Below are 27,996 nucleotides of genomic sequence, written 5' to 3' on the forward strand. Positions count from 1 at the left end.
GGAGGAGGAGGGACAAGCTCAGTCAAGTTTGGTTCAGTAAGGAGCCGGCAAATCCACACCGGCGCTCCTGGACAAGCGACGCGACAACAGTTCCACTTGTCTTCTCTCATCAAATTGAACTGTACTGATTCCCTAAGAAAGGTGAAGGACAGCGGCAAAAAAAACAAACAAACAAACAAAAAAAAGACAGATGAGAGATGTATCCAGCTGTAAAATGGACTTTGCTTTTTCTTCTTGGAGGTTTGGTGACACAAGGTAAGAAGGATTTGTCAGTGCATTAGATGCCTACAGAGTAAGTGATGACTACAGATGGACTAGACTTTTTTAAGTCATGAGAAGTCAAAAACAAGGTTGGTATTGTCCAGAAAAGTACCACGTATATATGAGTGTAAGTAGCCAATTACTGATTTGATGCGAGCTGTAGACAAGACTAATACATTATTCTTTTTTGGAGAGAGGATGATAATTGATGTTAACTAGGCCATCAAAATGAAATGCACTGAAGGCAAATGAATTTTGATGAATGCAAATGTTGTTTTGGGGGCATGCGGCGTGATTTCAGGAAACTACATACAGATTACAGGATCTAATTCCCTCTTTAGAGCTAATGAGGGAGGTTAGTGGGTGGGGCATTCCAATATGACCTTCTTTTCTTTTGGGGAATTTAGGTATTGATGGTACTCATTTAAGGCAGCATGGTGGAAAGGTAGCACGTCTGCTTCACAGTCGAGAGGGTCTGGGTTCAAATCTTGGCTTGTATGTTCTCCCCGTGCTCGTGAGGGTTTTCGTCTGGGTCCTCAGGCTCCCGCCAACCTCCCCCTTTCGTCCAAAGTCCGCTGAAAGAGGCTCGAGCCCACTCATGACCCTAAAGACGACAAGCACTATCAAAAAGTGATGATATAATTAATCATGGTTTTGAATATTATTTTTAATTGGATGTTCTGAACTCCTTTACACCACAAAATAGTTGAATAAATCCACGGGGCCTCAGCTGATTGTAACCCATAGGGCACTCCATTCTGCCTCAATTGCTTCAACAATAAGCACATCATTCTTAACAATCAATTAACCCATTATTATGTACATGCCTAAATAAATGAATGATGGTTTTGAAAAACAGCAGTCTCTTGTGGCTGAACTGTAGACTTCAACTAAGGAAAAAGTGAGAAGCACTGAGGGTTGGTTGATCGTGTGCAGCCGAGTGAGAGGTTTTTTTTTTTCTGCTTTATTTATAAGTGTCCACAACTGAGGCGGACAGCCTGCATCTGACCGGCAAATATTCTGCGTGACAGAGAGTGTAATTATGTGGTGGCATTTCAAAACGTTAATGTAAACATTTGGCTGCAAGGGCATTGATACATTATTATCAAGTGTTTCATCTATACCACGTGACACATGGAGATTTTATGGTTTATCAGCCTTTGCACATAATTGTTTATTCCATGTAGAGCCAGTGGGATGGAAGGTGTGCATTTATTTTGTTTTCTGTCATCATCACACCATAGTCACCATAGATATTCAATAGTTGTCATGAAAAAAATAATAATTTTCGATTTTAAAAAAATCTATGACAATTCGTATATGACAGTTAAAAGGGGTATACATTCCAAGAACCACTGTTAACTTACACAGAAACAACAGTGACAACGTGACAATAAGGACTTTAATTACAGCAGCAACAAAAACATCCACATTTCATTGTGAGAGTCACGCGGCATGACGTCATGTATGCTTGTTTTCGTTAGCATTTGCAGCACGCGTGCTGTCTGGGCTTCCTATTCATTCATTTGTCTTGTTTAGTTACTGCGTTCTCAAGAATCCATCCATCCATCCATTTTCTGAGGCGCTTCTCCTCACTAGGGTCGCGAGCGTGCTGGAGCCTAACCCTGAACTGGTTGCCAGCCAATCGCAGGGCACATCGAAACAAACAACCATTCGCACTCACAGTCATGCCTACGGGCAATTTAGAGTCTCCAATTAATGCATGTTTTTGGGATGTGGGAGGAAACCGGAGTGCCCGGAGAAAACCCACGCAGGTACGGTTAGAACATGCAAACTCCACACAGGTGGGGTCGGGGATTGAACCCGGGTCCTCAGAACTGTGAGGCTGACGCTCTAACCAGTCGTCCACCGTGCCGCCACGTTCATCTCAATGCTTTGTTATATACCCTTTGTTGGCAATGACAGAGGTCAAACATTTTCTGTAAGTCTACACAAGATTTTCACACACTATTGCTGGTATTTTGGCCCATTCCTCCATTCAGATCTCCTCGAGAGCAATGTTGTTTTGGGGCTGTCGCTGGGCAACACAGACTTTCAACTCCCTCCAGAGGTTTTTTATGGGGTTGAGATCTAGAGACTGGCTAGGCCACTCCAGGACCTTTAAATGCTTCTTACGGAGCCACTCCTTTGTTGCCCGGGTAGTGTGTTTGGATCATTGTCATGCTGAAAGACTCAGCCACGTTTTATCTTCAATGCCCTTGCTGATGGAAGGTTTTCATTCAAAATCTCACGATACATGGCCCCATTCATTCTTTCCTTTACATGGACAGAGGTGGTTAGAGTAACCAAATTTTGTACTCAAGTAAGAGTACTGTTACATGACAAAAATGTGACTCAAGTAAAAAGTATTCCTCCAAAAAATTACTTGAGTCAGAGTAAAAAGTACACAGTGAAAAAACTACTCAAGTACTGAGTAAATTGTGAGTAACTTTCGATGATTTTAATCAGCGCATGAACATCAATATAATAAAAAAAAAAAAAAATGCAAATGTGGAAATTCAGATGTGTGTGTGTGTACAGTGTGTGCAATATGACCACATACACCAAGAAATGCATGTTTTACAGGTATTTGTGATAAAATAGGGCGAATGTGGGCTAATATGCACGGCCAAAGCAACAACAAAACATCTGCAATTAACCACAAGGTGTTTTCTCAAGTTAGAAGTGGGCTGAAATGTCAACATTTAGGCAGACAGTGCCAGACAAATACTACAATACATGAAAGATGTGTTTTTTCTTCGTCTCAATGTAAACACAAGTCACGTCCGTTGTCTTCAATGACCTTTCTAAAACATGGTCGCCATGTAAGCATGTTGATTAGCCGGGATGGCTTATCCTGTGTTTTACCTATGCTCGGGAAGCCCAATAGAAGATGTGTGAGGTCATGTGACTTCCTTGTGTTGTTTGATTGGTGAACTAGACTTAAACATCCATAGCGCTTTAATTGGATTGGCGCAAACAGCGGCCAATGTGGAAGTCGAAGTTGTCATCGAAACAGATATGTCACACACGAAATAGTTGATAAAAAAACAATAATTGATAAATAAAAGTAGCGAGCGGCATTTTTTATTGTAATGGAGTAAAAGTACCATTTTTTTCTTAACATAAATACTCAAGTAAAAGTAAAAGGTATACAGTATTAAAAGTAAAGTAAAAGTATGTACTGGATTAAGCAGGGGCACACGTCTGGCACTGTAGGATTTGAGTCTCTGGCGACATAGTGTGTCACTGATGATAGCCTTTGTTACTTTGGTCCCAGCTCTCTGCAGGTCATTCACTAGGTCCCCCCATGTGGTTCTGGAATTTTTGCTCACCGTTTTTGTGATCATTTTGACCCCACGGGGTGAGCGCTTGCATGGAGCCCCCAGATCAGTGCAGGTCTACAACGTTGTTACTGGTGTCCTTTGACAGCTCTTTGGTCATGGCCATAGTGGAGTTTGGAGTGTGACTGGTTGGGGTTGTGGACAGGTGTCCTTTATACTGATAACAAGTTCAAACAGGTGCCATTAATACAGGTAACGAGTGGAGGACGGAGGAGCCTCTTAAAGAAGAAGTTACAAGTCTGTGATAGCTAGAAATCTTGCTTGTTTGTAGGTGACCAAACACTTATTTTCCACCATAATTTGCTTATAAATTCTTTAAAAATCAGACAATGTGATTTTTTTTCTTTTCTTTTCTCATTTTGTCTCTCATAGGTGACGCATACCTATGAGGAAAATTACAGGCCTCTCTCATATTTTCAAGTGGGAGAACTTGCAGAATTGGTGGCTGACTAAATACTTTTTTGCCCCATTGTACATGTAAATGTTATTATTCCATCAGCTCATCGTCAAGACTGATTTTTCAGGAGGATCATTCTAGTGAAATGAAAACTTATATGACAATATATGTGATTCAAATGTAATATTATAAATACCGTACAAAAGTTCTTAAAAGTGCCTCTTCAAATGTGTCATTTCAAGTCCATGTTCGTTTTAATATATGCAGATGAGACCCTGTTTATGTGCAGTTTTTGAATGCATGACTGACGAGCCAGTCAGTGAACAGTGCAATACAACAATGGTACGTGTTTTTTGTGTGTGTGTGTGTGTGTGTGTGTGCGTGTGTAGCTGTGCGCTAACAAGGATTATATCACCAGAACATTTATAGAGCAGAACACAGAACAGAAGGGGCATGGCTAAGCACCAAGTGACTCATCGACAAATGTGTCGAAAATATCTCATAAACAGCTCTCATTAAAGGCGTGTTTTATTAACGCTACGCTTAACCAAATACTACCCTATCCTCCCCCAAAACAAATCACAGAATGGAGTTCTGGTTGTGATGGTTTCATGGTCAAAAAAACCCCTCCTAACCCCCAGAGAAAACAATATGACCTTTACACTGCTCTCATTTACACTTTTTGCACTAAATGAGCAAATAATGTGCAGAATAGTGGAAGAAAAATGTAATTGTAAAGGTTGAATGATTATGTTACATAGTCGAAAGAACCCACTTTTGGCACGAGTGTTTCTCAAGGGAAATTTGTGCAATTTCTTTTTCACCTGCTCATTGTGAAAGCATAAAAAAAAAAGATTTTCCTTTCTGTAATAGATGGGTGACGTGTTATGTCATCTGTGAATGTCATAGAATCTTTCTTTAACCATTTTAAATACATAGTGTTCTCCTTTCCCAACGGGAAAGTTGTTATTACTCACACTGCATTTATCTTAAAGACATTGAGAGTTGACACATCCATTGCATTTATAAGAACTCAACTTTCTGTCTCTCATTTAAAAGCCTCTGTACACTCAAGAGAGAATGAAGCCTAAAAGGCTTTCACACAGTAAGGACTCATCTCCTTCATAAGTGCGTGTCTCTCCTCCCTGGCTTGCTTTTCCTCCTCTTCCCTCCTCATCCTCCTCCTGAATGACACCCATCCGGAACAATTGTTCTTCTTGCGATCCAAGTTGAGCTCCAATCCTGAATGCTTGACTGACTTAAATATCCCTCATGAGATCTACACTTCAAGAAACCCGTGCTGCAAGGTTTGACAGCTTCGGCACATTATGTTGAATAATTCATATTGTACATTTTAGGACATAAAATGAGCATCCTTTGCACTTCAGGACATTTTCTATTCTCCCCTCTGTAGTATTTTAACATAAGCTGCTTTATTGTAATTGTGTTTTGCAAGAGAGCAAAAATGTCAGATTGTATGCCATGTGTGTTTGTTCAATAAGCAGCAAGTCAACACAGATGCTTTCAACTCATTCCAACGTGAGCCCTGCTGGCATTATGAGCGGAACCAGATAACATCAAGGAGAGGGCTGAGAAAATGTAGCCCTATTATTCGGCCAGGGGAGAAAAGTGGTTGTTTTCAGTTTTTGCATCATAAAAGATGAATTTATAGATTTATATATATTATTATATAAGTCACAGTCATTCACCAATGACATTCACTGAACATTTTATTGGGAACCCCTGGCAGAATGAGCTCCAATAGAAGTGCTGTATAAAAAAAAAAAACTACCAATAACATAATAAAATAAGTTAATAACCCTTAAATGAATACCAATATAAGTGTCAACCCAAACTGAGCATTGTGAAGTTTTGATGAAGCTCTTTTATCAGATGCCATAATATTGCGACAGACTGTGGTCAGTAACATGCTTGAGCTGTGAGTCAGTCATTGGCAGTCTGACTGTTTAAAAGTGGTGGAAACAATCAGGAAGTGGAAACTAGAAAAGGACACGTGAAAACAGTTCAGTCAACCACAGAAAACAAGGATAGGAAACTTTGCTGAATTTGAGGCGCTGGACTGTGAAAATGCACCCCATTCTGCCCAGGAGTTGTTTTTTTTTAAACATGGACTTCGTATAAAATTGTCAATTTCCTATGTAATTTAAAAAAAAACTGGTTTTGTCATGCGAGTGTCCAGAAAAGCCCCCCACCGACAGCTACTTCTGTTTGTGTCATGAACGGAACAGAGGACGTAAAGCTCTTAAATCAATCATACTGGTGAAACATGTTTGAATTTTGTGTACAGTAGATACAGTATGTGCTGAGTTCACACATGCTCATGCAGATTTTTTTCCCAATGACGCACAAATATCCATGTCCATCAAATTTCCCTTAATGATGCCACCTTTTTACTTATGCATTCCTTGCTTACAGCCAACTTGTGTTTTGGCTAAAGTACTTCACTACAGGTGGCACGGTGGGCGACTGGTTAGCACATCTGCCTCACAGTTCTGAGGACCAGTGTTCAAATCCCGGCCCCGCCTGTGTGGAGTTTGCATGTTCTCCCCTTGCCTGCGTGGGTTTTCTCTGGGTGCTCAGGTTTCCTCCCACATCCCCAAAACATGCGTGGTGGGTTGATTGAAGACTCTTAATTTCCCATAGGTGTAAATGTGAGTGCGAATTGTTGTTTGTTTATATGTGCCCTGCGATTGGCTGGTGACCAGTTCAGGGTGTACCCCGTGTCTCGCCCGAAGATAGCTGGGATAGGCTCCAGCACGCCTGCGACCCTAGTGAGGATAAGCGCTACAGAAAATGGATGGATGGATGGATGGATGGGAAGCATCTTTCACTAAATATTTGGTCAAATTCACATCTGCCTATGAATCCATTGATGTTATTCAGCAGCACAGTCACCTATACTGTAACTTCCGTCAGCAGACTTATGTAGGTAAATCTGTGCTGTCTCATTTAATCGAAGAGGAAACATTTTTCATTTATTTGTAGAAGGATAAATGATAGGACCAGGATAAATTCTGCATTTATTTCGATTCGTTAAATTAAATGCGATAGATAAATACTTACTAAAGTGGCCAGTGAGTGTATATATATATATATATATATATATATATATATATATATATATATATATATATATATATATATATACACACACAGAGCATACCTTTGGTGCACAAGTTCTCATGACGGGAACTATAGGTGACAGTGTGCTCCATGTCTGGACGAAAAGAGCAACTAGGTCTCCGCTGACAGCACTATAATGTGAAGTAAAGTTGCTGCTTTCATTAAGCTATTTTCTGGCTGTTGGGCAGAAATACTGTGAAAAGGCGCGTTTTGGTTTGAAGAAACGGAAGGGTTTCCCTTACAACTGAATTGCCTCTTTGACACACTAATGAAATGCTCTTGTAGACACTAGTGAAAAAATCTACATGACTGAAACACTCTCACACACATCATACTGAAAAGCACCGATATAATATTCTGATACATATGTTTCAGTCGTGTGTGTTCAGTAGTGCATCAGAGCTAATCCTGTATTATGTCCCTGACAGCAAGGTCATGTGCTAGTCTTTGCGTTATGATGACAGTCGATGGAACCCGGCCAATCAAACTGTAGACTAAAAAGTAACAACACAGGAAGAGTTGGTGATTCTGATTGTCTCTTATAACTTGCAGATAATTTTCTGTCATAATTAGACCCTAGTGAGAATAAGCGGTGCAGAAATGGAATGGATGGAATTAAGTATTTGATGGTTCTCAATGTGCAATGCAAACCGTGTCCAATGTGTGCATTTGTGTTTGTAAGGGAGAGATCAAAGAGCAGCTCTGTCTTTATAATTTCACAAAATGATGCACCACGACGGTGTAATTATCCAGTGAACACCTTCTGTACTATTCAATTGGCTCAAACTTGCTCCAGTCAACTTTTCGGATGACAATATTTCAATCTTTACTTATAACAGATCACTTGTTTACCTGACCTTAATCTCACCTTTCTATTAAATGTAGCATACAGGTGCAGGTAGAGTACTCACACTCTATGTAGATACTTATGTAAAAGCAATACTCTTGTAAAAATAGAAGCACTGATTCAATTACTTTTTTAAAGTAAAAGTAAAATGTAAACATTCTGAAATGTACTTACTACCTCGTAAAAAGCAAAACATTTTTTTTTACTGTCAACCATATACGATACTACTACTACAACTACTACTTCTCCTACTACTATAATAATATAAAAAAACAGAACCATTTTTGCACAAAAAATAGTCTCCTTCGTTTATTAGCTTTTATACTGCTGGTACTAGGAAGAAAAAAAAGCTTTCTTTATATGGCATTAAAATAACATGGACCCATAGCTTTACTCACATTATGAACTGACTAACAAAGAAATGCTAAATTACCAATTTCAAAAATACACCTTACTGTGGTTTTTAGGCTAGCGTAAGACACAACACATTCTTGGGGCCGACAACATCAAGCAATTCTCCTTATAAGGCCATAAATGGGAAATATCTTGCTTCTCCGAATCTGGTGGATCGTCGTCGTTAATGCTCCCTTGCTCACATTTCTCCGTTTGATCCACCATGTAAGTCCCTGAGAGCTCAGTCTATCAACCAATCAATCAAGAGCTCAAACTGCAGTCCCCTCAATTTTAGTCAGTAAAAGTTGAAATTAGTTTTGAATTCTTCGTTCCTGTTCAAAATGTTCAAACGTCAAGAGCTCACTGTATATGATAGTGTCCGCATTAAAGCACTTCATCATGCTTGATGATCTCTGAGATGAACTAGGTGGTGGCCGTCTAATAAATTTGTTAAGCAATGTACTTATGCTGACTTCACTTTACGATTTGCCATTTCCAATATGTCGACATTCATTAACTGACTCCAAGCAGCTTAATTAAGCAGACAACCCCTCCAACCCCCCATCAGGAAAAAAGCTGAGTGGTGGGACACAACCTGAAGCAGGTGGAGCTGAGGAGAATTTTAAAAGGAGCAAAAGAAATATTTCCAGAACATGAGTCCCAAATGAACATTTAAAAATACAAACACTAATAGACATAAAGCTGAGTTTTGTGTAAGATGTACACTACATATTAAAACTTTCAAACTTGGCTTTAGTCAAATATAAACTGTTAAAGTATTTGTTAAAGGAGTTTCTGGAGAAAATTTCAGTTGAATTGTGTGAGAGTTTCTGAGGCAATCCATTATATTTTTTTCTTAAACAGTAGACCTCTACATCACACCATATCATATCTTTTCAATCCTTACTTTCTTGTTCAGTTTTTGCTCTTATTTTTTGCTTGCTCACTTCACCTCCTCTCATTCCGCACACTTTGGTGCCACCTTGCTGATGTATACAGGATATTGATCTAGATATTAATAGGGAGGGAAAGACAGTGAGGATTTTTTTTAGTGTTTCACTGAGCATAGGGGTTGTAGGAGGAAGAGTAGGGAGATTGCACCAACAACAGATATGGTCACTTTTATGACTCACTTGTTTAAAGACAACAAACTGTGCAGGGAAACCTTCTACTTTTTTGCATGGAAACTTTCTACTTGTTTCGTTTATATTCATTGATTCATTTGATATCGGGTTTATGTTTATCGGGTTTGACATTTTGTTTAATTATCTAAAGAACTGGATTCAAAACTTCTAAAGATGTAGGTCCTTGGGATTGTTATTTTTAACAGCAGTAAAATAATGTTTTCTGTTGCACATACCATTATGTTTTTATTATTATTACTACTATTATTATTATTAGTAGTAGTGGTAATATTGTTGTTGCAATTATTATTTTAGCCTATGATATTACACAGATGAAGGAAAACTGAAGATCTTCCTGGAATTCTTTAATTCTTTGTACCAATATTTATTTGTAATATTTCAAACGTCATAGTTCAGATCACTGCTGGTGCTAATGATCTAGAACTCTCCCAATTTTTAATTAACTACAGTTTTGACACATCTTGAAAGGTCAAACTGCATCCATCCATCCATTTTCTGAGCCGCTTCTCCTCACTAGGGTCGCGGGGGTGCTGGAGCCTATCCCAGCTGTCATCGGGCAGGAGGCGGGGTACACCCTGAACTGGTTGCCAGCCAATCGCAGGGCACATCGAAACAAACAACCATTCGCACTCACAGTCATGCCTACGGGCAATTTAGAGTCTCCAATTAATGCATGTTTTTGGGATGTGGGAGGAAACCGGAGTGCCCGGAGAAAACCCACGCAGGCACGGGGAGAACATGCAAACTCCACACAGGCGGGGACGGGGATTGAACCCCGCACCTCAGAACTGTGAGGCTGACGCTCTAACCAGTCGGCCACCGTGCCGCCGGTCAAACTGCAATTGTTCACAAATTGTCTCTCTCCTTACACGGGCAAAACTGCGAATAGATATATAGACTAAGAGGTATATAGACAAAGACTGGTGCATTTATAAAGGTAAATTATAATAAAAAATGTAGATAAACATGATAGCCCCTCACAGCTGCCAAATTGTCAGACTGTGAGAAGAAGCCATATTGTCACAGTTGTTTTACAAAAACAAAAGAAATTTGTTAAAGGTCCCATATTTTACCAAATCATTTTTTTCTAGTATTTGGGATGTCATATTGTCTTAGTGTGAAATATGAATTAAAATCGCCCACACATTCCTGAGTTCCAGACGTTTTTCTGCTGAAAGGCTTGAAATGAGGTCATTCAAATTTCTTGAGCTTATCTACATCACTAACGAAGTCTGTCGACATAAAAAAAAACACGTGTGCTCTCACAAGTACGTAGGTCTTCTACACGGAGGCAACCAATCAGAGGAAAGGGGGCGGTCTTAGCCAAATATGGACAAAAACTGGGTCAAACAGAAGTAGCTTTCAGAGGGGTCTTTTCTGGACATTCGTATGACAAAACCAAGATGTTTTTTTTAAAAATAATTAAATTTACATTTGTATACTAAGTCCATGTTAGTGAGTGCAGGTCTATGCAGGTCTAAATAGCCAAAATATGGGGCCTTTAAGAGCTTGGCTCACTATTCCTGCAGCAATGGTGCAAGTGTGAATTGATGAGATTTTTTTGTTAAAGTTGGCATAACACTGCTGGGGGTCCTGGCTCAGTAGATCAGCTGGTGGCCTTCAAATTAATTCAGAGCTAAATTTAAATATATGGAGGCTGTGAGACTCACAGCAGTCATGTGATTCAGTTCAGGGTAAAAGGTCAATGTGGTGTAGATGGATCTTGAATGTAATTTCTCCCTGACATTTTATATTGTCACCATACAATGGAACCAAGATTTAAAGGAGATACATTATAGGTGCCACCTCACCAACGTGCCAAGCAATTACATTGATTTTGAATCAGGCGCAGGCCTTCCAGTGTGGAGTTACACAGGCGTGTATGTGAGTGTCAATGGTTGTTTGTCTAAAGTGCCATGAAAGTATTTGCCCCCTTCCTGATTTCATATATATATTTTTTAACATATTAATCACCGATTGGCACTCCGGGCCAACTTCAAAATAAAAGTCAACCAAATATTACATGGGCAACAATGCCTTGTTGGGCTTTAATTTGGAAGGGGGACCTCATAGCTTGTTGGCGGGGTGTTCTCGCAATGCGTAGAATGAACAATCATTGCGGTGGCTGGCTTAACTTTGACAGGAGGCTGGCATGACCCTAGTTTACACACCCATCATAATGTTGCCACGAACATCGACACAACGCCATACCAAAGCCACATTCAATCGCTAGTTCAAGACACACACACAAAAAATCACTAATTAATTACGCTGTCATTGTTTAAAAATTGTATAATTGCCAGTTGCCATTATTAGCGGCTAGTGCGACTGTGATTCTGATTCTAAAATGGCGGACGAATATCATCTATTAATATGTTTATTCTTTTTCCAGTAATGTAGTATGAATCGGAATACCGTGTTTTGAGAAGTGCTGGCACATCTACAGGGTGGTTTTGGTCAATAAAGTCCAGATTGATATAGAAGCTGATGTAATTGTTAATGCAAAACACATTGATTATTTAGGAAAATGAACAAAAATAGCATATGTGTAAGAATTTGACACCCAATGTAGAAAAATCTGAGTTATACCTCTGATGATTTGAGAAGAAAATGTATTATGTGAGGAGACTCAGGTAGTGGATCAACATCACTTATAATCAAAACATCTTTTCACAGGACTCGAGGAAATTACATTCACTTGGGTGGTTCTTGTGATGTCTGCCTGTGATTACGTTACTCATTAGCATCCCCTGAATTATCCATTCTAAATTCAGATGTAGTTTTATCAAATGTAGTTTCAAGTATACCTGCTCTCGGCTTGCTTCTCTCTTTTTTCACTGCACCCTCAGACTGCCATGCATCTAAAGCAGAAGACCGCCTCTTCAGAAAGCTTTTCAGGAGGTACAACCAGTTCATCAGACCAGTGGAAAACGTCTCAGACCCTGTCACGGTGGAGTTTGAAGTCTCCATCTCACAGCTGGTCAAAGTTGTAAGCTAAACCTACACACTGGTTGAACATTATTAATTATATAAAAGGGTTCCTATCATGGTATTGCAGGTCAAAACAAACAGTATGTCTCAGCATTTAGTGACACCTGATGCGTCTTCATAAGATAGAACATTTGATTCTGTGAGATATCTCCCTCAGACTGTGTTAATTTCCTTGGAAATGTAAAAGATAAGCTGCAGGAGAAAACAATGTCGTAGTACAGTTGTCTTTAATAGTATATTTTTAATAAGTGCAATTTGACAGATTCAGATATTACGGCTTTTCACATAAAACGCGTACATTAAATCTAAATCGCTGCTGAATATTCCTTGGAGAAGTGAGCAATTCCGCTCTGAAAGGAAAGCCTCAGATAAGGGGGAGAAAATCGCCTGCTGAGGATTTTTTTCAGACTTGACTGATGTGAAGCTTCAGGGGAATCAACCAACTTGGAAGCAAAGATGCGTAGAGTATGTCGACTGTATGAGAATCGTCTCCAAAACAGGATGACTGGAATAAATAGTCTCTTTTGTGTTGATATATGAACTGTCCTTCTCTAAACTGCCACTTGTATCAGTCAGTAATGAAACAAGTAACCATAACTCTGTACACTAATAATCTCACTTAACATTACTGTTGCTGTAATTTGTGACTCATAATAAAGGGGTCTGTAAAAGTACATATATACCCCTCTAATGAATTTTCCACGAGTTACTCAAAGTCCGGAGTCAGCCAACCTAGAGTCCATTCAATGTGATGAGATGGGTGAAGGTCCTGGCCTAGCAAAATAAATATATAAAACACACACCAGTTTTGAGTTTTCTATTCTCAAGAAGCATTGCCCTATGTTTACCATGTGGTAAAACAGAATATGTATAAATGGAGTAAGTTCAGGACTGTTGCTACTCTCTCAAGGAGTGTCCATCCTGTAAAGATAGCAACAAGAGCCCAGCATAGAATGATCAATGAGGTAAAGAAAAATCCTTCTGTTGATTTAAACAACAAAAAAAAGCATTAAAAAAAGAATGGATGTCATTTGAGGACACCATGGAGGCAGCCAAAACACTTTCACTTTGTATTTATTTATTTATTTTTTGGTCAACTTGGCAGAGTGGACTCAGAACAAGGATAGCGAGATCGGAAGTGGAAAAAAAAGTTTTGCAAATACATTTTGCAAATAAATCACTACTGCGGAAGCAAAAATACAAATACAAACATACAAAATCATCAATAATATTTTGCCATTTTCTAAAACTCGACCATATAGGCCAAGTGACACCTTTAACCCCTCCATTTATTATTGACACAGTCAGATCTTTCCTGTCCATCAGTTCCTCCTATAGTACACTTTCATAAGCAGCAGGCTTTTTCTTTCTCCTTTTAAATCCATATGTAATATTTGACTCACTTTGAATTAAGTAACACACAAGGTCAAGTACTTCTCTGCTTCTCTGCAGGATGAGGTCAATCAGATCATGGAAACAAATTTGTGGCTCAGGCATGTAAGTACACGCACACAATTGGATAAAACTATTATAGCATTTTCTTAGTGTAGACTTGCACAAATTTTTTGGGGAGAAAGCCTGAAGCATTAATAGTGGTGGGATGTCAAGGTTTCTCTGGTACAAAGACACTACTTTTACTTACTAGGATTCACAGAAAAGGATGTGAACATCAGCTCTACATTTTAATCAGTGTGAAACATCACTATTAATGCTTCAGAAGCCTTTCTCCATAAATGCCGTCATGTCATCTCCACTTGTCACGGAAATGTTGAACACAGCAGTCGAGGTTGTACGATCAATGATAGCATTAACATGTACAGTCACGCATTGCCTCCTAGCAGATCTTTAAACACATACGCTGACCTCCTGACTTCACACTGCTGCTGACTCATTCCAATGCCAATTTACTCTCATCTCATATGTACGTTAAAGTGCTCCTGATATGAGCCTTATCAAAGCATTACATTGGAGCCACGATTTAAACTGTGTACAGTACATGTCTGTTTCATGCTCATACGATTCAACAGAACATAGGCTGGTGCTGCGATTGCTCGCTCTACTTAAAATTTTCTGTAAAGGCTTCTTTTGTTTGTAGTGTCACAGCTGTCTATTTTTAAGAAGATAATTATAGTGGATGATGCCAGTGTAGCAACTCTGGTGGATTCTGTACAGTATTCAGTTCATTCTTCAACAACAGTATTTGCTGATCCTTCATAATCACAATCTACAGTCCCCTCCAAAAGTATTGCAACGGCAAGGTCAATTCCTTTGTTTTTGCTGTATACTGAAGACATTGGGTTTCAGATCAAAAGATCAAAAGCCACCCACTTTTCAAGTGAGCAAAGGTATTGGACCAGACATGATTAAAGTAACATTTTATATTTGGTGGCATAACCCGTACTTGCAATAACTGAATCAGGCCTTTGACCAATTGACTTCAGATTGTTGCATTCTTCATTTGAAATGCTTTTCCAGGCCTTTACTGCAGCCTCTTTCAGTTCTTGTTTGTTTCTGGGGGTTTCTCCCTTCAGTCTCCTCTTCAGGAGGTAAAATGCATGCTCTATTGGGTTCAGGTCCGGTGATTGACTTGGCGAGTCTAAGACCTTCCACTTTTTCCCCCTGATGAAGTCCTTTGTTGTGTTGGCAGTGTGTTTTGGCTCATTGCCTTGTTGCATGATCAAGCTTCTCCCAATTAGTTTGGATGCATTTTTCTTTTACAACTATTACTAATACTTTTGCTCACTTGAAAAGTGGGTGGCTTCAAACAAAAGGTGCTCTTTCCTGAGATGTTCAACACATCTAGCTGTAACTACCATGAAATAAAAGATGGAATTCTGAACTTTTGTCTCATATTCATCTTTTGATCTGAAAACCAAATGTCTTCAGTATACAACAAAAACAAAGGAATTGACCTTGCCGTTTCAATACTTTTGGAGGGGACTGTACGTCTACGTTGATTTTACCCTGTGAAATTTGTGATGTGTTTTCACAGCCTCCTTGCTAGTGATGTATTTTGCATGAGACATAAGAAGATCAGTTTACAGTATTTGAAGCACTTCTATGTTTGTATCAGTGTGGAATCAGTGATGTTTTCTAAACAATAAGATATCCTGCTCACCCTACCAGGAATTTAATCTCCAGATAAACATAATCCCAGATAAATGGAAAAGACAATGTAGCATGAAGTGGTTAATTAAACGGCTCTCAGGTCGCTACCAGGTATTAATCCGCCTTGCTAATGAAAGACTTCCTCTTTAATGACATGCAAATGGCCAAGACTAATGGATCCATGGCTCATGAAATGTTACCTATAGGTATGTTGACAGAATAGCGAGTGAATCCTCTTTTTGTGTTTATAAGATACTCACACAACCCCTACTTATTGACCTGGTACTGTCTACAGATTGGTAAAAATTGGTTATTTGTCTTCACTGTTACACACTATTTGTCTTCACTGTTACACACTGGCTATACTACAAGCATGCATTTAATGCATAAAATATTCATCATAGTTTTTTGTTTCTGTCTGTAAATATATTTCTTCTGAAAACGAATGTGTGCAATATTGATATGTAATTTAAGATTTTCGTGTACAGGAGGGTGTCATCACGGCCTACAGCTTTGACAACAAAACAGATCGGTCATTGACCTCTTTTGTTGTTTTTCAGATCTGGAATGATTACAAGCTGCGATGGATGCCAGATGAGTTTGATGGAATTGAGTTCATTAGAGTGCCATCAAACAAGATCTGGAGACCCGACATCGTTCTCTACAATAAGTGAGCCCGTCATCCCCCTTATCTGTCACGTGGTTACCACTCATGCAAGCACTGAATGAGATTTAAATGACGAGATTCATTGGACAACAACATTGTTTATTTAGCCTGTGGTGCCACATTCTGTACATTTCTCCAGAAAGAACATATACTTTACGACTGTATATTCAAATTAATGCAGCCCTATGGGGGGCACAAGCCAGTGCAAACTGTAGGCCGGTCCCAAGCCCGGATAAATGCAGAGGGTTGTGTCAGGTAGGGCATCCGGCTTAAGACTTTGCCAAACAAATATGAGCCTTCATCCAAAGAATTCCATACCGGATTGGTCGTGGCCCGGGTTAACAACTTCCGCCACCGGAGCCGTCAACCTGCAGGGCGCCGTTGGAAATTCAGCTACTGTGGGTCGAAGTCGAAGAAGAAGAAGAGGTGGAAAGCGGGTTCTTGGGCAGAAAGAGAAGAGGAAAGCACAGAGCCTAAAACTGAATGTGGGGACTTTGAATGTTGGGACTATGACAGGAAAATCTCGGGAGTTGGTTGACATGATGATTAGGAGAAAGGTTGATATATTGTGTCTCCAGGAGACCAGGTGCAAAGGCAGTAATGCTAAAAGTTTAGGGGCAGGGTTTAAATTATTTTACCATGGTGTTGATGGGAAGAGAAATGGAGTCGGGGTTATTTTAAAAGAAGAGTTAGGTAAGAATGTCTTGGAGGTGAAAAGTAAAAGTGAAAAGTAGTGGAGGCTAGACAGAAGTGAGTATTTGCGAGCAACAGTATGGTTTCATGCCTAGAAAGAGTACCACAGATGCGTTATTTGCCTTGAGGATGTTGATGGAAAAGTACAGAGAAGGTCAGAAGGAGCTACATTGTGTCTTTGTAGATCTAGAGAAAGCCTATGACAGAGTACCCAGAGAGGAACTGTGGTACTGCATGCGGAAGTCTAGAGTGGCAGAGAAGTATGTTAGAATAATACAGGACATGTACGAGGGCAGCAGAACAGTGGTGAGGTGTGCTGTAGGTGTGACTGACGAATTTAAGGTGGAAGCGGGACTGCATCAGGGATCAGCCCTGAGCCCCTTCCTGTTTGCAGTGGTGATGGATAGGCTGACAGATGAGGTTAGACTGGAATCCCCGTGGACCATGATGTTTGCAGATGACATTGTGATCTGCAGGGACCAGGTGGAGGAACAGTTAGAAAGATGGAGGGATGCACTGGAAAGCAGAGGAATGAAGATTAGCCGAAGTAAGACAGAATATATGTGCATGAATGATAGGGGTGGTGGGGGAAGAGTGAGGCTACAGGGAGAAGAGATAACAAGGATGGAGGACTTTAAATACTTAGGGTCAACCGTCTAGAGCAATGGTGAGTGTGGTCAGGAAGTGAAGAAACGGGTCTAAGCAGATTGGAACGGGTGGAGAAAGGTGTCAGGTGTGTTATGTGACAGAAGAGTCTCTGCTAGAATGAAGGGCAAAGTTTATAAAACAGAGCTCATCAGAGGGACAGCCAAGGTTTGATGTTTTGGAGACAAAGTTAGAGAGATTAGACTTCGATGGTTTGGACACGTCCAGTGGAGAAATAGTGAGTATATTGGTAGAAGGATGATGAGGATGGAGCTGCCAGGCAAGAGAGGTAGAGGAAGACCAAAGAGAAGGTTGATGGATGTCGTGAGGGAAGACAGGAGGGCAATTGGTGTTCGAGAGGAGCATGCAGGAGATAGGCTTCCATGGAAAAGGATGACGCGCTGTGGCGACCCGTAAAGGGACAAGCCGAAAGGAAAATAAGAAGACTGTATATTCAAATTAATTATTTACAATTCACACTAAGAATGCACTTCTACATCTTTTTTATGAGCCTCTTTGACAGAGATAGCAATTGCTAGAAATAATTTTCTTATGTTCACCGTCAAGCACAAACTCATTTAAGTGTTCATTGATTTTTCATGCCTAGCCTATTGTCTACTCTAATTAGAGTTCCAATATTCGTCGGATTGGTGAGGATGAACTCTTTTAATCCTATTAATTTCTTTCTTTTTTATTTTTTTATAACATCACCTATTTTATCTTTCCCCCTCTTGTGTTCCTTGTTTTCATTTCCTCCTTCAATATTTGACATTTCTGTCATCCTTTAATCTGTGCGTCCTTTTCAAATCCACATACGCTTGTAACATGTTTCCCCAAACTTTCATTACCATGTCAACTTTCATTACCATGTGTTGCTCCACATACACATCCACTTTATATACAGTGCTGTTGGGGATTTCCTGGTGGAGGATAAAACCAAGGCACTGCTGAAGTTTGACGGAACCATTACCTGGATTCCTCCCGCAATTTTCAAATCCTCCTGCCCTATGGACATCACCTACTTCCCCTTCGACTATCAGAACTGCTCAATGAAGTTTGGCTCATGGACATATGACAAAGCCAAGATTGACCTGGTACTTATTGGGTCTAAGGTCAGTGCTAGGGACTGTATTTGAGTTTATCTGTTTTTAGAATTTGATCTTTGTTTTCTGAAGCATGTGGACATCTAAATACTGAAGTGGTGTGGTATTAAGGTATCATTAAGGACAAACTACTTCACACACTACGTCAGCTAACATGATGTACGCAATATTTTTACCTATCAAAAAAAAAAAAAAAAAAACTTTGATTGGATGAACGTTCTGACAATCACATCCATTATGGACCAATCAGTTCAAAAGAAAAATGAAAACTATATTGTGCTAGAAAGACAAGGATTCAGACAGTTGTAGAAACCTATTTAGCAAAAAATATATTCATTCAATTCCCAGTTCTGATAAAATGACTTTGATGACATCCATGTCAATCTAATTTCCACCAACTTCTTGCAGTTGTTTCTGTTGTTTCATCTAAATGAGGGGTGTCAAACTCAAATTCACAGTGGGCCAAAATTAAAAACTGGGACAAAGTTGCAGCCCAAACTCAATATTTATTGGAAACTGACAGCAAATGGGCATGTTTTCCCTTCTGTCCAGATATGTTATGTTAAACCTTATCATATGAAAAAAAAACAACAACAGATTTTGGAATAAGCAAACTTTAATATTACAACCACAAGATAAATCAAATGGGCAATACAAGACACATCAATGATATTGGTTTCTTATTTAAATAGATAAAATCTGTAGATCTGAAATGAATAAATTGTCAAGAACAGATAATCTGCCTCCCACCTGTCTTGAAAGCTCCTTTTTCCATCTTTTGTTTGGCAACTTTTGGGAAGGGGAGGTACACATTTGGCCGACTAGACTGGTAGCATAGTTGCTAATGACTGCAAGACCATTGGTAATATAAAACATGACCATTTGGTGGGAAATAAGGACTTGTAGTCACATTCTCAAGAGAGCAATAACATTGATGAACATCTTGCAGATACATGCAATCTTTTTTTTTAAATTTGGCAACATCTTATTATCCATCCATCATATTGATACAAAATCTGACACCACGTTGAACTTGAATATTATCTTCGCCTTGTTGGTTAAGTTTGTTCTGAAAGCTTGTTAGACAGCAGGATTGTGCAAGAACTAAACAGACTTTCAGAAAACTTAACTAAAGTAGATGGCTTTCACTTGTACAGCGCTTTTCTACCTTCAAGGTATTCAAAGCGCTCTAACACTGTCTCCTTCTTCACCTACTGATGACGTATCATTCAGTATCTTGCTCTAAGACACTTCGACATGGTTGAGGGTTCAATCCACAGCCTTCAGGGTGGGAGATAACCACTCTACCACCTGAGCCATGTCGCCACGTAGCAGGAAATAATTCTTAAGATCTTCTAAAAGGCCTTTTAAAACACATTTGGTACCACTGCAAAACAAATGTATATACTTTATAGTATATATATATATATATATAGTGGTTGAAAAATTAATAATGACTGCAAGATCGAAGATTTAACATAATAGATAAAGATATAAACTGTGTAGGTCGTCCGTTCATTCCAAATATGCCATACTTCGATGTAAAATTTCTAAATGGCTTATAAAGGATTCACTTTTTATTTATAAATTAAGAAGGGTACCCTTATCGTAAAGTGATATCACATTCCTTTTCAATCTTCAGTACAGAATGCATGTACCTTCAAGAGCAAAGTTTAGGCATATATGGGAGGACTCTCAAAGTACTGTTATTTGACATAGATCCAAATTAGGACTGTTGAGCCAGGCAGATATCGTAATTCATTGTCCGACTACAGCTTTGTCGCCATCATTTAGGTCAACCTCAAAGACTTCTGGGAGAGTGGCGAATGGGAGATCATTGACGCTCCAGGCTACAAGCACGACATCAAGTACAACTGCTGCGAGGAAATCTACCCGGACATCACGTACTCCTTCTACATCCGTCGCCTGCCACTCTTCTACACCATCAACCTCATCATCCCCTGCCTCCTCATCTCTTTCCTCACAGTGCTGGTTTTCTATCTCCCGTCTGACTGTGGAGAGAAGGTCACGCTCTGTATCTCCGTCCTGCTCTCCCTCACTGTATTTCTACTTGTTATCACCGAGACCATCCCCTCCACATCTCTGGTCATCCCGCTGATTGGAGAGTACCTGCTCTTCACCATGATCTTCGTCACACTCAGCATTGTCATTACGGTTTTCGTATTGAACGTGCACTACCGCACTCCTGTGACGCACACCATGCCCAGTTGGGTGCGCTCAGTGTTTCTTAAAGTGCTGCCGAGGCTTATGTTGATGCGGAGACCAATTGATGAAGACGGCAAGTCCGGAGGGTTGGAGAACAGTGGGGAGGCAGGAGGAGCTGGAGGGGGAGGAGGAGGCCGAGGAGGGAAGAAGAGGACGAATAACTTGACCCAGGCAAGAGTTCCCTCATCCATTAGTGGATAACTGCGAGTGTGAAGTCACAATGTGTCTAAAAGAGGTACCTCTACTAAATAGAGGTAGTCAACTAAAGTAGGCTTCATTCAAGAAAAACGACAGAACTCTCTCCTAGTGACCGGTGTGTTTTTTGAAAACAAATCTAATTTCTATTCTGACCACAACACTAAACCACATAAATATCAACTGTTACTATTCAAATTCAGAGTTTACAAGTTTATCATTAAAACTGGTCAAATTGGCAGCACGGTGTTGGCGCGGTTTGCACATCCGCCCTTCAAGTAGCCTCTTGGTTCAAATCTAAACTCTGTGTGCAGTTTTTACATGTTCTCCCCGTGCTTGCGTGGGTTTTCTCAGGTACTCCGGCTTACTCTCAAATTCCAAAAACTATTGCCCATAGGTGTGATTATTCGGTAAAATGGTTGTTTGTCTATTTGTGCCTGATTTGGTGATTGGCTGGCGACCAGTCCAGTGTTTACCCCACCACAAATTCAAGGATAGGCTCCAGTCAACCCACGGCACTAATCAAGTGTTATTGAAAATGGATGGATCACATTTAATTTGTGCTGTTTGTCAGAATTTGTAGTACAGTCATTTGTGTTCCAATTCCAACAAAAACAAATCAAACAACAGCAACAACAACAAACATCCTGCTGTCATGACAGTTCTGATGTTCTCATGGCAACTTGGTACAAAGGCTTCCAGAAAGAACAGGAAGAATCAGCAGGTCCACAGTAATAGAACGTCAAGAGAGAAACACTGATGAAAGATTAAAAAAAGGCACTATTACATTTTTGTAAAACACTGTAAAATCATGATTCTAATGGTATGTTCAGAACAAAGTTACGTTTTTTCCTACTGGTAGCAATCAAGCATCAGTTGATAAGACAGACATTGATTTGCATCCCCATCTAAATAAAACCTTTTTAGAAAGATATTATTTTGTTAGATGGTAGATGTAAAATAATGTCATAAATGAGATTTTTCTCTCCATGTACCACAGAGATCTTGAAGAGCTTTGTAGTGCATACAGTGGTAAAGCAGTTAACACATCGGAACCCTCAATAATAGTATGCATTTGCACACTTAATCTGAATGTTTGATAGCATGATGGCTATACGTAAGTTATTTGTCAGTCTCCACCCTATGCTGTTAAATACTACATTAATCAAATACTGGCTTGTTATCAATTTTGTTGTTGTTTTAATGTACACAATGTATATCAGTTTACAGAGGCTACACCTTCATTAGGCAGATTGTAAAAATAAGTTTCTTTTTGATAGCATAGAGTATATGTTGTTCTTTGAGATGTTCTGTATCTCAGGTGATTGTTAAGAGACTGAAATGTGTCTTTATTTTTTTGCTCTCCAGCAGGTTGGAGGGGGTTCCTTAAACTGTCTGGAGTTCGGGGACAGTACGTTGTCCTCCAGGGAATGCTGCGCTGAGGTAAAATGCTCTTGTCCCTGCCAGAATGGGAAAGAAAGTCCTGAATCGACAACAACTGGAAAAAGGACATGTCAGCTGAGTCCACGGAGCAAAGATTCAGTACTGGTCTTCTCTGTTGTGTCACCCGAGATTAAGCAGGCCATCGAGAGCGTCAAATACATAGCTGAGAACATGAGGAGCCGAAACAAAGCCAAAGAGGTCAGTTGTTATCCTTGTGGCCTACACAATTCTTCACGTGTATAGAGGTTTCATGTGTGTGCTAAAAATATAATATGAAATGGTAGATAACTTGAAATTTTTGTTTAATCAAATCTAGTTGAATTATTCTTTTGTGGGGGGGGGGGGGGGGGGGGGGGGTGAAATAATTTTCTTATATGAACATATTTATCTTTTTTTTCTCGGGGTGGTAGCATGGTTGGAGCATGGTTTCAATAATATTTCTCTATGGCTACATAAAAAGTGTCCCCATTTATTTGGGATAAAATAGATTAAGCTCATGTTGCGTTCACATTCCTGTTTGGCGTAGCTACTGTACGTTATAGTTAATATTTTTAAGGAGGATATCTTAAACTCTAGGCGGCACGGTGGTCGTAGTTCTGAGGAGCGGGGTTCAATCCCCGGCCCCGCTTGTGTGGAGTTTGCATGTTCTCCCCGTGCCTGCGTGGGTTTTCTCCGGGCACTCCGGTTTCCTCCCACATCCCAAAAACATGCATGGTAGGTTGATTGACAACTCTAAATTCCCCGTAGGTGTGACAGTGAGTGCGAATGGTGAGGAGAAGCAGCTGAAGATGGATGGATGGATGGATGGATCTTAAACTCTGCAAGATGATACTCTTACCTAATAATTGATCATGTCAATATGACAAATCTAGCAACACAAATGATAGAGGTGACTTCTGATATATTTGAAAACTCATTTCACAGTTTTGCTCAATTTTGGTGAGCTTTAGCATTCTAGAAAATATCAGAATTTAAGATTTAAATCTCATAGTACATTAGTCCTGTCTTTGGACACTAGCTTTTTATATACAAAGATATATTGCACAGAAACACCATACATAATGCATTAAAGCAAAAACACACCTTAGAGAGCTCTGCTTGATCTCTGAACTAAAATGTTGCAGATTACAGCCTGTCCCAAAACATAACAATCGTATTATTTTGAACCACACAATTTAATCGTTTCGCCTACTCACTCTTTCAGATTAAAATAAGGCAACTAAAAAAAATCCCTCATAGGACAGAATAAACCTTTGACATGCAAACTGGTATTCATCCCAACAGCTATGCCAAAACACATGTACTTCTATTGACACTGTGATTTGAATGTGATTTCCATCACAGCATTTTCTGTTAAACAAAATGAAATGTTTAACCCCAACAATGCTTACGAGCCAGACTGATGTCTTTTCTTTCATTTTGTTTTGTCTCTTATCTTGTTCACAGGTGGAAGATGACTGGAAGTACGTTGCCATGGTGATTGACAGAATCTTCCTATGGGTGTTTGTGACAGTGTGTGTCCTGGGGACAGTGGGCCTCTTCGTCCAACCGCTTTTTGGATTCGTCTCATAACCTCTTACCAATCAGGGTTTACTGCCACCCCGACAAGACCATTCTGAACAAATGATCCATTTGAAGACAAAAAAATTGACTCAAACAGCACTCATTGATCAACTCGTTTCGCTTTTGGCAGAGAGCAGCACACATTTTTAATGCCTTAATTTTATGCCTATTAACGCTGCATATTATTTTACCATAATTGCCCCCAAATCAATACCACGGTATAATGAGGACACCTCATAAAGACTTTATAAATATTTTCCAAACATGGCAATTATAAAGTTATAAACTCTCCAACTCATTAATGAAGCACTACACTTAATTTTAATTATCAGTTAAACAACAGTGTGGCTTAATAACTGAAGTGTTCTGGCTATTGCTGGACTTCTGCACTATTCTACATTTATACACTAATCATGCAGTCACCTGCGCCCACTCTTTTGAAATGTGTAAAATATAGTAGTGCAATTATTAATTACAAAAGCTACTGCTATTTTAAGTTGTCAAAGGGCAAGGCAATAGGGCTAATTTCTGTATGCACCTCTTTTAGACTGGCGCCTGTATTGTTAAAATCTGACACAAATAACACTTCAAATTACTACTTGTTGCTGGCTCTGCTGACCACGTGTATGTTGTAATTCTTAACTTAATTTGGTTGATAAAACGGATTATAATCCCTCAAGGGGGAATTCAACTTTCACTTTGCTATATATTATTTTTATTGCACATCACATAGAGAACCATATCACACACCTGCAGGCATGCTAGTAGAGATGTCAGAGTAAAGTGCAAACTGTACTGCACCTGAGTTAGCGGGTGGGTTCAGTGCCTTGCTCAAGGGCACATCAACAGTAGTCAGGAAACAGACTTTCATTTCTCCAACTATTTCTTTTTGTCTGTAGCAGGACTCGAACTGCGACCCTCTGGTTCCAAAGTCCTTACACATCAGCTACGGCCGCCCCACACATTACTGAAAACTCACTGATCTCGTTACATATTTTACAACGAATGTTTGTCTCTTAGTGGCCTTTGGGCTGCTATACTTCTCACTACGCAATGCTTGTGTGCTTACGCTGACTTTTGTGACAGATCAAATTTAGACAACAAAGGTGGGAGTATATGGTGATGTGGGTTTCAAATCGAAATTCTTCACAGTTAACTGTGTCATCTGACCGCTTAAACCTGATTCAAGAGAGACACAGAAGAGCAGTGACTTCAAACCACTTTCGGGGTGTATATTTGCCTCCACCATTTGTATTTGCCAATTCAAAAAGATGATACAAATGGATCGTTTTTAGTGGCGCTAGAAGCAGCGATAGACAGACTGAGCAAAGCGGACAAGAGGAGAAAACACCAGGTGAGGATGGAGGAAGACAAGTTGCTGGTGAAGCAATTGCTAACCACCACCAAGTTAACCTACATGGAGAGCATGTGTTGTTTCTTCTAGTCTTTTAGAGGCATACTGGTGTAGCGTATAATGGTTTAAATAAAAATGTAATTAATTTGGAAAAAGAGACAAAGGAAGGTAAATTGTTGTTCGTCACACCTCGTTGGGAGAATATAACCGCCTCTCTCCCCGCCTGTTTCCGGGATGTACTAGCAAGTTCAGAGAACTCACGTTTGGCTGGGAGTGTATCTGGTAGCACAGCAGCAACTGTTCTGGAGGCTTAGCAGCGGTGAGCCATGGAGGCTAGGGAGCCGGATCTCCATCCCCAAGGCCCGTGGTTACCGAGCTGCGTGCCCCAACAAAAGGAAGGGGAGGTGTGAGGGGTGGCCGAAGCTGGGGAGCAGATAGCAAGAGCCACGAACCAAGACAAGAGCTAAGAACCAAGAGAGTGAGGCGGCGAGAGTCAGGGGTTAAATACCCGGGGGGTGTGTCGAAGAGGACCGAGGGCCAGACAAGACCGCACCCATCACCTTGAATCTATTCTACAATTGTGACCCATGAAATGGGTTTAAAATCATACATTAATATAAAATACTCCCAACTTTGTACTCTTTACTCATAGATCAAGCATATAGAATGACTGTTTAAACTTTAATCTTGGCAAATCAACTGCTTATGGTTCAATCACATTTCATGCTGCTTGGGGTTTCAAATCAGGGCAAACAGTTCTCAAAGTCTTGCAGCTGCACCGGTAAAGTTGGCACACAGACACCAAGGCATACATTTGGAATATTTCTGCAGAATTCGTGAAATTTCAAACCAGACATTTATATTTGGTTAGCAAACAACTGAATGGAAGTTAATGGGTTGCAGTACTCTCAAACGCCAGTGGGTGGCGGCTTGCGTGCACGTTTGAATATTAAGCAAATAGTTCATTGGTGTATTCGTCGATCTGTCCTTTTTGGCTGTTGTCAGTTCAAACGACATTTAGGACAAAGTCCTGTTTTCGTTTTAATTTCCCATTAAAAAAAAAAAAACACTATTCAAGAAGGAGTTTTTTTCTCATGTTTTGTAGGGTGAAAGCTGCAGCTGGCCACTAGTGTGGACTGAATGGGTGGCAACAATGGGGAAATGAAATAGCAGTATTTTGAGGGTAATAGCCTGTCAGCTGCGTATTGAAGGAAAAAAAAGCAATATGAACTAGTTCATTTTTGGAATGATGAATTAGTTAAAAACTGAAATAGTTTTTTTTTTGGAACGGTGAAATGAACTTCAAACTAGTTTGCATAGAAAATAAACTTTGCCAACACCGCAGATGGTGACTTTGATTGTCATACGTACATCATACTGAGTCTGATTCATTAAGCTGCATGCAGTCAGAGACAATCATCCACACACTCGTCTCCTTTTTTAGTCATTTTCATGTAGAGGTCAGTTTTGTGATGTACCAGCAATTATTGAATAAAGGCAGGCGGTTTCTCCTTTGTAATTAAAATCCATGTGTTTCCAAATGTTCCCTATGATTAATGTTCTACATGTTAATTGGTTCGCCACAGTAAATATTGCATCCCATCTTCTTGGTTGGTTGATCCCAAAATAGCATTGCATTTGTTCATCAAGTAATTGTTTCTAATCCAGTGGTTATTAATTCTTATTTTTACTTGCCACTTTTGATTATGTACTTTTGATGTTCTGTAAGCGGCAGTATTCAGGATTGACATCAGTGTATTGTAATAAAATGTGTAGTTCTGACTGCAGGGATTACATTTAATTGGGCATTTTTTATATATTGTGCAAAGGGTTTATAAAATAGCATTTGCCTTTCTAATCATTTAACTCTGAAATAAAAATAAATGTAATATTTTGTCATTGTGATTTATTTCTTGTTCACCTAAACGTCCAACAAAAAGCATATGGTGTTAATCTTAGGTGTAAGTAAGCCTTAGTAGGAATAATTAGTTCCCCGTGTGCAGCATTAACGTCTCAATGATTCATGAAATCCTGAAATAATATAGCTCACAAATGATTTTCAAGAGGGGTGCCAACCCCCACAGACTGCTGCCCTGGGCGTCTGCCCATATCGCCCATATCAGAAACTGCCCCTGATTATGACATATGACATGCTGTCGGTAGAGAGAATTCTCTCTTCTTAAGTGCATAATATAAAAGCAGATGGTTATGATGAAGTAAAGTATTAGTTGAGTAAATTAAAGGGATCCCTCACTGTCAGACAAGTTTGGCTGATATGATACATCTTTTCCTTTTGGCTTGTCCCATTAGGGGTTGCCACAACTTGTCATTCTTTTTCCATGTAAGCTTATCTCCTTCAATCTACTCTCTAAAACCAACTGACCTTGTGTCTTACCTCACTACATCTATCAAACTCCTCTTTGAGCTTCCTCTACTGGTAAACTTCACATTATTGAAGGATGGATGAATAGGCAAAG

At 39.7% G+C, this 27,996-nt stretch overlaps 1 protein-coding gene across 1 annotated transcript; it reads left to right on the top strand.

Moving 5' to 3' along the window:
- On the top strand, positions 1 to 27,380 carry chrna6 (cholinergic receptor, nicotinic, alpha 6). The gene is made up of 8 exons (XM_061769920.1): positions 1 to 255; positions 12,381 to 12,520; positions 13,975 to 14,019; positions 16,191 to 16,300; positions 18,540 to 18,747; positions 20,533 to 21,135; positions 22,528 to 22,800; positions 24,049 to 27,380. The coding sequence occupies exons 1-8, from the start codon at positions 198 to 200 to the stop codon at positions 24,172 to 24,174; spliced, it is 1,563 nt and encodes a 520-aa protein (XP_061625904.1). The 5' UTR covers positions 1 to 197; the 3' UTR covers positions 24,175 to 27,380.
- Positions 27,381 to 27,996: the final 616 nt, after the last annotated feature.

Source organism: Phyllopteryx taeniolatus, chromosome 4 (genome assembly GCF_024500385.1).
Source record: "Phyllopteryx taeniolatus isolate TA_2022b chromosome 4, UOR_Ptae_1.2, whole genome shotgun sequence".
Taxonomy (NCBI): Eukaryota; Metazoa; Chordata; class Actinopteri; order Syngnathiformes; family Syngnathidae; genus Phyllopteryx; species Phyllopteryx taeniolatus.